This window comes from Echinops telfairi, unplaced genomic scaffold (assembly GCF_000313985.2).
Source record: "Echinops telfairi isolate 266 unplaced genomic scaffold, ASM31398v2 ScPeMD7_3533;HRSCAF=4204_0, whole genome shotgun sequence".
Lineage (NCBI taxonomy): Eukaryota > Metazoa > Chordata > Mammalia > Afrosoricida > Tenrecidae > Echinops > Echinops telfairi.
Genome location: NW_022107431.1, coordinates 581,536 through 592,427, shown reverse-complemented (window position 1 = coordinate 592,427; position 10,892 = coordinate 581,536). Strand labels below are relative to the sequence as shown.

The 10,892-nt window shown below is 47.3% G+C and overlaps 1 protein-coding gene across 1 annotated transcript in view; it reads right to left on the bottom strand.

The window, feature by feature from the left end:
* Positions 1–2,864: 2,864 nt before the first annotated feature.
* The window catches only part of DYNLT2 (dynein light chain Tctex-type 2), a 17,942-nt gene continuing 9,914 nt past the window's right edge, over positions 2,865–10,892 (bottom strand). The window contains exons 2-4 of the mRNA XM_004701903.2: positions 6,029–6,235; positions 4,733–4,891; positions 2,865–2,975 (exon numbers count right to left, since the gene is read on the bottom strand). Of these exons, the coding sequence (XP_004701960.1) occupies positions 2,865–2,975; positions 4,733–4,891; positions 6,029–6,235 (477 nt within the window). The remainder of the gene's footprint in view (positions 2,976–4,732; positions 4,892–6,028; positions 6,236–10,892) is intronic.

The following is a 10,892-nucleotide window of genomic DNA, read 5'->3' as shown; positions in this document are numbered from 1 at the left end:
AAGCGCGGGAACCAGCGAGGCACCCAAGAACCTCAGCCGTTTCATATAAACAGAAGAGCGGTCCTCCTTCCCAAACCTCGTGATTCCACGTTGCCAAAAAACGGCAGAAGGGCGGGCGCGGGACCCTAACGTGGGAGACACCTGTGGTACGGTGGTGACGCGTGCCAGCAACGTGCTGAATCTGCCCTCTTGGCAGGCCCTCCGCTGTCTTGCGTGGAGAAGACGGTGTCTCCAGGCAATTGTTAATGTTCTTGGATTGGAGAGTACTTTATCACTTCCCTTTCATTCATGATTTTTGCCTACACTCAGCAGGGGCAACGTTTTGAAAGCTTAAACGAAAGGAATTACTTTTGTCTATCCAGTTGATCTAAACAGCCTTCCTTTACCCTGCCAGCCCAGCTTTCCGGCTTTCTCCGAACTTGCGGCTGGCTCTCACGCCCCTAATTCAGACGTTGCTTTCCCTCTCCACCTGAGGGAGACCACTGAAGGGAAGTGGGCCTCGAGCCCCAGCAAGAAGCCGAGCATGGACGTTGCTGCGTCTGTTAAGTCTCCCTCGTGGGAGAAATACCTCAGTCCTTGGCTTCGCTTGAGAAAAATCTCACCGAAGCCTGGTTGTGAGCCAAGTGAGTTTAGAAAGGATAGAAGCGGCTGCACTGTGGGGGGGAGCGCCAGAGCAAACGAATGGCTTCTCAGGGACCAGTTGGGAGGCATGGGCGTCGATACTGGTTAACCCCCGTAGCTGAATTAAGCCCACCTGGCCTGGATGGGGTCCCACCCAGGTGTACCTGCTTCCTGGCTCAAAGACCTGAATGTGTGCACGCCTTCCAGCCTTAAGCAGCTTTCAACTTCCTGAATGGGGAGGGAGGCTTTGGCATGTAGTGACAACGCTTAGTTCTGCCTCTAGCTGCCTAACACATCCTGTAGCAGGCGTCCTCAAACTACGGCCCGGGGCCACATGCCCACCAAGGACATTTATCCAGCCCGCTGGGTGTTTTTGCCCCATTTGCTTTTTTATTTCAAAATTAGGTGTACAGTGTGCAAAGGAATTTGTTCATAGTTTTAAAAAAAACTATAGCCCGGCCCTCCAGCAGGTCTGAGGGACAGTGAACTGGCCCCCTGTTTAAAAAGTTTGAGGACCCCTGTGAAACGTGTGGTTCAGGTGCATGGTCAGCCCGACCTTTTGTGCGAATGCGCCCAGGAGAATTGACACCAGACCATTCTCCCCCAGTTTCTCTTCACTGATCAGGAAACTCATTCTTTGCAAATCATTTAATGTTAAACTACATTTAGTTATTTGGTTCTACTCCTCTGGATATCCTGTCTCTAAGCCAAACACAGACCTCAAACATTTCATTCCAAGCCAGCAAATCGTGGCTCAGCCTTCTGATGTTCAAGACATGGTGGAGCATTAAGGGAGGGAATTCTGAATGAGTCATTGTTCACTAACAAAACAACTAATTGTTGATGCATAGTGGAGACCCATGTGTGTCTTGAGTATAAATGAGTTCCTTAAAAAACCTAACTCGCTGCCATTGAGCCAATTCTGGCTCATAACAATCTGACAGGACAGGAGAGCTGCCCCGTGGGTTTCCGAGGTGTGACTGCAGGAGCAGAAACGCCTCTTTTTCTCCCGCAGAGTAGTGGCTAGTGGACTGAACTGCCAGCCCCGTGGGTAACCACTAAGACACTAGGCCTCCTAAATGTGCCCCATAGGTAAGGTGACCAGATTTTAACATTGGTAAAGTGGGACACCATTGATAAAACTTATCCTCGCGAAACCCGTATACCCTAGCTTGTCGTGCATTCTTTCGAAAAATCGGGACTTCTTTAAAACGCCGTGGGATGCGGGGAGGAAAAAAATGTTAAAAATCGGGACTGTCCCGCCAAAAGCGGGACATCTGGTCACCTTACCCATGGGGCTTTCAGTGGCTGGGTTTTCTCAACTCCAGCATCCAGCCTTTCTTCCCAGGTGCCTATGGGTTATCAACCTAGGGATTCCCCAGCCCAGGGACTCCCAGTAAATGTAAACTAGAAAAATCAGTGGCTGTTGAGGTGCCACTGGCTCACGGCGCCCCCATGTGTACTCAGAGTAGAACTGCTCCATTAGCCTTCCTTGGCGGTGATGGAATCATAGAAACCTTTATTAAGCAAACATATCAAAATGTGAAGCTACTGTCTCTTGACAAATCCCCCCTCCTTAAAAAATGTTTTTATTGTGAATAAAGTGGACCAAGAATTATGTGGAGTCTGTTTGTTTTTTAAGGAAATAACCTTAAACACCTGGAGGAGGGGGTTGGATTCCAGAAGCCACTATAAACCCCCCAAGAAGCAAAGGTCAGAGGAGAGAGCGTTTGGCTTTTTCTGATGTGACTGAAATAAATGCTTAGGTGGCATTTCTTGTGACTGATCCTCGGGGTTCCTTAAAGGACTGTGGCAATCAGTCCAGAAGTCATAGCCCTGGATGGTCACCTGGTGGCCATGTGGCTTCAGGGTGCTGCACCCTTTGCTAGGCTCCCAGTGAAGTGCTTGCCTGGCCGGGTGGGAGGAGTTCTATGATGGGGTGAATGCTTCCTTGCTGGGGAAAGGGAAAGGGGGGAGGGGTGGTGGTGTCTTTGGTGGGGTGGTGTCCTTACAGGGATTCAGAGAGCACAGTGGAGGGTGCGAGAGTGGTGTTCGCAACAACCCTGGGACCCTCCGAAAGCAGCAGACAGTGTCGTGTGGAGAATCTAGAACAGTCCATGCTTTTTGTTGTTAAAGAAAAGACCATCTAAGAAGCTCCTCTTGGAGACAAAGATGCAGATAATAAAGACAACCAGGAGGTTTAGACTCATATATTCTTGGGAAGTCTGGAAGTTGGTGGCAGGCTATTCACAATAAAGAGCAAATACCAAGGCCAACGCAACGTAACTCTCGGCTTCATGTTTGGCTGCAACCCAGCTGTCCCAAGCAACGTCCCAGATGCCTCTGCTGACAACCTGTATGAGAAATTGTAAAAAGTCAACTTTACACTGAGCCTTTTATAAAAACATCTGCGGGTTCTGGTTTGTTTTTAAAAGCATGTTAGGAAAGAGATAGTTAGAAGGGGTCTGGTGTCCCACTTCCCCTTCTGTGGCTGACAGGGAGCTTCCCCAGTCCCTAGGCTCCCACGGTGTCTGCAGAGGAGGTCCAGCAGCCAGGCTGAAGGGCAGGTCTGCGTGAGGACCCCTGGGTGACACAAACGGTAAAGCCCAGCTACTAACCAAAAGGTTGGCAGTTCAAACCCACCCCGGGACGGTCTCAGAGGAAAAGCTTGGTGGTCAATTTGTGAAAGCTCACAGCCTTCAAAACCCAACAGAATGGTTCTAATCTGTACCAAAGAGGTGGCACGGGATCCACATGCTACGACACCACTGTTAGGCTTCATGACAAGGAATTCATCTTCTGCCCTCCTAAAACACCTCAACTGACAGCTCGTTAGAAGCTTACCTTGAAGCGAAGACACTAGTCATACAGTGGACTGGTGTAGAACAGCCTGAGTCCTGTTTTCCCACCCTGTACATATTAATTGGCCTGTGACTTGATGTGGCAGCAAAACACTAAACAGCTTCCACTCTGACATCTGGATCCCTGTCCTGACAGGATGCACAGACACCCACTTTTGTCTACTGGAAGCTGATAGGTCGCCACCCCTGCTACCGCCATCACGAGCCATACTCACAACAGCTCTACCAGGGAGGCTTCCTTCTCTCCGCTGGGTCCATAGGAGACCGTGCCAAGCAACAGCTGGGACACCTGGCTCCAGAACCCAGGACCCCTGACCTTAGAACTCCAGAACCTAGGACCCCTAAACCTAGGGTTCCACAACCTAGACTACCTGACTCCAGAACACAGAGTTCCAGAACCCAGAACTCCAGAACTGACCGCTAGGACGCCTGGCCCCGGGGTTCCAGAAGAACACAGGTGGCCATAAGCTAGGGCTCCGGGACCTAGAACCCCAGAACCTGGGCTCGGTGCATGCCCTCTTTACAGTATTCCCTTAAACTCAACACTGCACTGCTGTAGCAAGACTGAACACTCTTTGAGAAGCACAGACCACGTCTTATAGTTCTCTCTGCTTTTCTTACAACTTAACACCCACTAGTGTCCAAGGTAAATGTGTTGTGGCTGCTCATTGTCCTTAAGTCTGCTCTGACCCCAGTGACCCGATGTCCAGCAGAACAAAAGGCTGCCCAGTCATTCATCAGGCCCTGTTTGGGGACGGTCCTCAAAACCTCACTGGCTAATTTTCAGAATTAGGTGGGCAGAACCTTTCTTCCTAGTCGGTCTTGGTCTGGGAGCTCTGCTGACAGCAGCCGCCCACAGGCAGTCCTGCTTTATCAGAAAGACCAGTGGCATGGCTTCCACAGCACGGCCACAGGCAAGCCAGCACAGTTTGACAAACTCACAGGTGGTGGAAAATAAAGGATTGGTTAATCAATTAACTCATAGATGACATCACGTTGCTAAAGCTGCTCTCATCGTGAGACACAACAGCCACGTAATTGCATACATTTTAATAGAAAATTACCGTTTCTAGGCTAGGACTTTTTCTGACAATTTACAATGAGATCAAATATATTTAACTTCATCCTTTCATTCAAAAGGGGTCTCTGGACCCTGCAGTTCTTGGGGATCATCCGGATCGCTACCCACCAGCGAAGGAGCAGGTATCATACTGGCCTGGCGACAGAGGCTGGCTCAGTGACATACTCACATTTATTGCCTGGCCGGTCTTTTGAATAAATAATGTTTTTATAATGAACTTGTAACGGCTGAACCCAAATTCCTTGACGGTTGACAATATGCGGTCTGCCAATTCAAGTGACAAATGAGAGAAGACCTTCTGATCATATTTCACATCTTTAAGGGTGTCCTTTAAAGAATTTCAAGAAAGATATTTCATTTTCAAACCAAGTATTTTATATATATAAATCCAAGCCCTGACCGTGTGCACCTGATACGGATCGCTTAGTGGAAGGGCACCTGCCAAGGTGTGCCCAGCTCATTTCGAACTCTCTGCCAAGGCCGCCTCCATTCTCGGAGGTCTTCATTCAGTGCCCAGCAGTCACATGCCAATGAGGTGATGTCAGGTACCTTGGGTGGGAGGCGATGTTAAAACAGTGAATCTCCCCTGGTGCTGTAGTGGTTACACATTGAACTGCTAAGCGCAAGGTTTGCAGTTTGAAACTACCAGCAGCTCCTTGGGAGAAAGACAGGCTTTCCACTCCTGTAAAGAGTTCTGTAGTCTTGGAAACCCACAGGGGTGGTTCTACCCTGTCCAGCAGAGTCTCTATGAATCAGCATCCACTCAACGACATGGAGTGAGCGTGGAATTAGCCTGGTGGAACTCCCCCAAGGAAACTGGGTGACCTGGAAACTTCTGGGAGTGTGTAGAGCTAGGGACCATATGGGCAAAGGGGTTCAGAGAAGCAGGTTCCCCATAAGTTTCGTGAGATCCTTCAGAACTTAATTTGGCCCTGTATTAGGAAGAGTGGTGACAGGACTCTTTCCACCTGCACAAGAGCCCGAGGAGACCAACACTAGTGCAAATACTATTGGAATTGCTATTGCAGAACCAGTTTTGCAAAAGTGATGGTTTTGAGAAACATGTCTGAGTTTCAAACAACTGTTTTAAATGAACTTCAGATTCTAGTCAGTTTAAACTGCCTGATTTATGGTTTTTTTAATTTAGCCAGGACCAGATTTTCCACACATTTGTTTGTTAAACTGCACTTATTCGTGTTTATTTGTTTGTTAAACCGCAAACATGGGAGAAACTTGGAACCATAGAGAAAATTACTCATAATTAAGAGTTGAGTGGATACCCATTTCACCTAGCTCAGAGCCTCAATGTGGAGATTCCTGGACAAGGTCTAGGTTTGTTTAAGGTGGAAAGAGAAATGCTACCAAGGACAACTGGGGCAAATTACACAGCCCGAAATTCTAACGGGGTGCTCGAGCCACCGCCAGGAGATGGTTGTCAGGGTTTAGGACCCGTCTGCCGACTTACCGTTAATATCTGCTGGACTTTCACCTCCACGGTGTGGGCCTGGAACTTCTTCAGCGGCTCCATTCTGTACGAGTTGGCGAACTTGAGCTTCGCCAGGGCACTCTTCCACTCCTTGCCTATGTCGACGATCGAGTCGTCGAAGGGAGGCTCTACGTACTGCACATCTTGAATCGAGTCTCGAAGTCTCTCCTTTAAGATCTGCGCATACTGGAAGCGGAGGGGGCGGGGTGTTAGCTGAACGTGCACGTGCACTGCACCAGAGCAGAAGCACAGCCTGAACATCTGCTCAGACAGACCGAGCACTGATCGTGCGGTGGCTGCTATGTTGAGGGGATTAATGGCCTTGGGTGAGTGAAATTTGTGGAAGATAAGCCGTTTTTGGTGATTCAAAACCTTTATTAGAACACTGTGTGTAGTGTGAAAATATATATTTATTCCAGAAGTACTGCGCTAGGGCCTAAGTAGGGTGTTCAAAAGTGTTCTTTTATTCAAGGAGCACTTCCCTAACACCTGAAACGTGCCTGCAATGACAGCTGTTCCCTGCTGCGGCCTCAGGGTGTGCCAGACACACTTCCTCTAGGGGCCTTACACGTAGAGTTTGTATTGACCTAATCAGCAACCACTCTGCTCTGTTAACCCTACTTTACAGGTAACACAACCGAGGCTCGGGAGCGTGGCTACTACTCACAACGAGCGAGACAGAGTTCCTATTTGGCCCACGAGGCCTGCACAGAAACTCCAGCAAGCAGGGCAGCCTCACAATTGGTCCAACAATCCTGATACACAGAGGAAGGACTGAAATGACCAGGGCCGGGGTACTTGAACCCACCAGCAGCACTCATGGAAGCAGCAGTCAGAAATCAAATGACCAGTTGCTGTGGGACATCTGCTATAAAAGACCTCATTAAAACCTGAAGCAGCACATCCTGTGGCACCCCAGCCACAGGATCTCCAGTCACCTCAGAATGGCTGCCACAATTCAACCATGAATAAGGAAGACAGAAGGACTGCTATCTTTGAATTCTGGTGCTGATGAATAATATTGAAATCACCAATAATACCGGACTTCCAAAAGAAGGAACCAATCTGTCTGGGAGGAAATAGGGCCAGAATGTTCCTTAGAAAAGGGGACAGTAGCACTTCACCTTGTGTGCTTTGGACCTGGTGTTGGAAAGGGCCAGTTCCCAGAATAGGGCATCAAGCTTGGGAAAATAGAGGGTGCATACGAGGAAGACTTTCAGCTAGGTGACTGGCATTGTGGCTGAAACACAGGGATGGCTCTGAGGCCAGCACAGAACTGGTTGGTGCTTGTTCTCTTGTGCTGAACACGGGGGTCACTAGGCCTGAGCTGGCTGGACGGCATCGAACACCAGCAGCAGGAAGGAACAGCCAAACACTGGAACAGAAGAGAGCAGTTCGTGGATTAAGATGTCAGTTAGTAGCTTTGTTAGTTGGAGCTTGTAGAAATTCTCTTCTCATTTTCTCCACAGAATATGTAGGAAGTATGATCGATGGCTGAGTGTGAGAATGTTGGGAGCAAGAAAAGGTAGGAAACTCATGGTCTCAGGCAAAGTGACTTGGGAAATACAGTAAGATTGCACGAACACTGAGGAACACTCGGATTTCACTATCATAAATTTAAAGTGAGAAGAGTCAGAAACTATTCTCATGACATGAATTTGTTTTTGGTACTGTTGGAAGACATAAGCTATGAACCAGTCTGGCCTTTTGCCAGGAGAGGAGAGGAAGGGAACCAGTGAAATGCTGACCCGTGGAAGAATCAAGGCCTGACCCTGAAAGAGTGGGGCAGAAAGTGGTGGAGGGAGGAGCAGGGGCGGTGAAAAAATGCGAGTCGTTGGGGTCACCATCTTGGTGCCATCAAATACTTTTTGGAGTGGGGGTAATACTGATAGTCAATTGGAAAAATAGGAAATAGTTATAGATGATCAACAACTGAGGTCGAAATCTCAAGGAGGAGAGGGAGGCCTTCACATCGGACAGGAGTGTGCCTGCCACGGGGAATACCCTGTGTACAAAAGCTGAGCGAAGAAAGGATTACCCAACTCAGAATACCAAGTGTCCCTGCTGAGAACCACTGGCATGGAAGAAGGGGTGTGGGTAAACGAAATGGTGTGAGGCCGGGATCACTGAAAACTAAGGTCATGGAACTGAGAGTCTGGGGTGCTGTGTGGCTCATTTGAGCAAACACTGGCATCACCAAGATTGATGACAAGAACAGTGGGGGAAGGCAACCTTTCTATGACTGACAAGGGAGGGAGAGTCCAGCAAGGCGAGTGAAACAAGTAGTGTAATGTGACGACTCGCATGTCAAGTGACATGGGAGGTCTTTAGGCAGGAGGGAAGAAGATGACGACTAAGCAGCCATCTCTAGCTCAGCAGTGCATGTTGTATGGAATGGGGAAAGTCTCCCCTTGAGCAGAGGACAGCCATTGGAATCGGTGAAGGCGAAGTTCGTGGCATAACATGATGTCAGTTAACGATGTTGCTGCTGTCCTTAGCTGCCAACGGGTCAGCTCCACCTCATGTGACCACAGGGACAACAGAGCAGACGCTGACTGGTGAAGCACCGTCCTCACAGTCCTCGGTATGCTTGCAGCACATCTCCAGTGGTACATCGGACAGATTAGGCTATGACACGGACAAACACAAACGTCCATGGTCATCCGGCTGATGACAACTCGGAGAGACCGTCTATGGCAGTGGTTCTCAACCTTCCTAATGCTGCGAGCCTTTAATACAGTTCCTCATGTGGTGGTGACCCCCGAACCAGAAAATTATTTTTATTGCTACTTCATAACTTTAATTTTACTACTGCTATGAATTGGGCAACCCGTGTGAAAGGGCCGTTCAACCCCAAAGGGATCACAACCCACAGGTTGAGTACTGCTGCTCTATAGAGTTCCCATGACTGTAAATCTTAACCAGAATGGATAATAGTCTTCATCTTTTCCCCTAGGAATGGATAACAGGTTTAAACTACCCACCTTGTGCTTAGCTGCCCGGTGCTTGCCCTATAGCATTACCTGGTTACGATCCACATGATTTGCAAAAGTAGATCACCAGTCCTTTCTTCTGATTTGTCTTAGCTTTCCATTTGCTTTAGCTATTCTACAGTCAAGAGCAAGCTTCAGAGTCTCTTCCAACATCCACTTTGATCTTGCCTTTCTTTCCCGTCTTCTTAATGACCCTTTGCTTTCTTCATGCGTGTTCTTGCTCATTGCTCAGCTCACTGGGTCTTCTGCCACTAGTGTTCAATGAGTGGAATCCTCTCCTGAGACGTTCTAGACATGCTGGGGGGAGAGACTCAGTGCTGTATTTTGGCTTTTGTGGACTTGTTTCAATTTTCTTCAGCTTCAATCTGAACTTGCATATGAGCAATTGATGGCCTGTTCAATCGATGGTCAGCCCTGGGTCTCATTTTGCCTGCTGATATTGAGCTTTTCCTTTGTCTTTTCCCATGGTAATCAATTTAATTTCTGTGCATGCCATCTGTCAAATCCCATGTGTATAGTTGCTATTTATGTTCTTGAAAAAAGGTATTTGCTGTGAACAAGTCATTGGTCTTGCAAAACTATATCACATAATCTCGTTTCATTTCTATGGCCAAGGCTATATTTTCCAACTACTGTTCCTTCCTCTGTTTCTAACTTTTGCATTCCAATCACCAATACTTATCAATGCATCTTCATTGCATGTTTGATCAATTTCTGACTGAAGACAGTGGTAGAATTCTTCAATTTATCACTAGCTTCAGTGGTTGGTATAGGAATGTGAATGGTTCTATTGACAGAATTTCCTTGTATTCAGATAGACATTATTCCATCTCAACAGGATTGTACTTCAATATAGATCTTGAAATTTCTTTTTGACACGAATGCCACACCGTTTCTCTTGACTGTCATTTCCAGCATAGAAAATCATGATTATCTGACTCAAATTAGCATTTGAGCTAATGCCTAGGCGATCAATCTTTTTTGATCATGTCCAATTTTCCTAGATTCCTACTTTGTTTATTCCAAGTGCCAGTTATTAATACTGTTTCCCCCAAAATAAGACAGTGTCTTATATTATTTTTTGCTCCCAAAGATGCACTAGGTCTTATTTTCAGGGGATGTCTTATTTTTCCACGAAGAAGAATATGGTACACATTTATTGTTTACTGTTCTATTAAAAGAGACCTCGCACTTCCTGTCTGCTTCGGCTGCGCTGCGGCCAACAGTGAGCTGCGTGGTGGTACCCGCCACTATGGTCCAGAGTCCAGAGTTACGGTAGCTTGGGGGGGTGTCTTATTTTTGGGGAGGCCTTATTTTCGAGGGGATGCTTTATATTTCAGCAAGAGGCAAAACTGTAAGTAGGTCTTATTTTGGGGGGATATCTTACTTTTGGGGAAACATGGTAGTTATCACTTTACCGTATGGCAGGCACCTTAAGTGACAAGACTTGGATCTGAGTCCATCCTGGGCTCTAGATAACCCTCTTTCTTACTATCCTACACTAATCTGTATCTGCGGAACTACTAGAGCTGTTCAGGTGAACAGACTAGACTGCTTTCTGTTAGTCAATATTCCAATAAAGAGGGGCAGACAATGGGGCAAGCAGATATGGCAAGAGGAGTGCACAGGTATGTAATGTATAGAAAAATCGCAGGTCTCTCAACCTCTTGCAGTCCTAGCTCCGTCATGTATTTATCACCTTTGTTGCAGTTTCCCAGTGTGTAAAATGAAGATACTATTTAGCCTACCTTCCCAATGGGGTGTTTTGACAGAGTGTCCATGTGTGTGTAAGCAGTGAAGAATATAGATCTTTAGAAATATAAAGCTATTATGTATTTTGAGTATGGAAA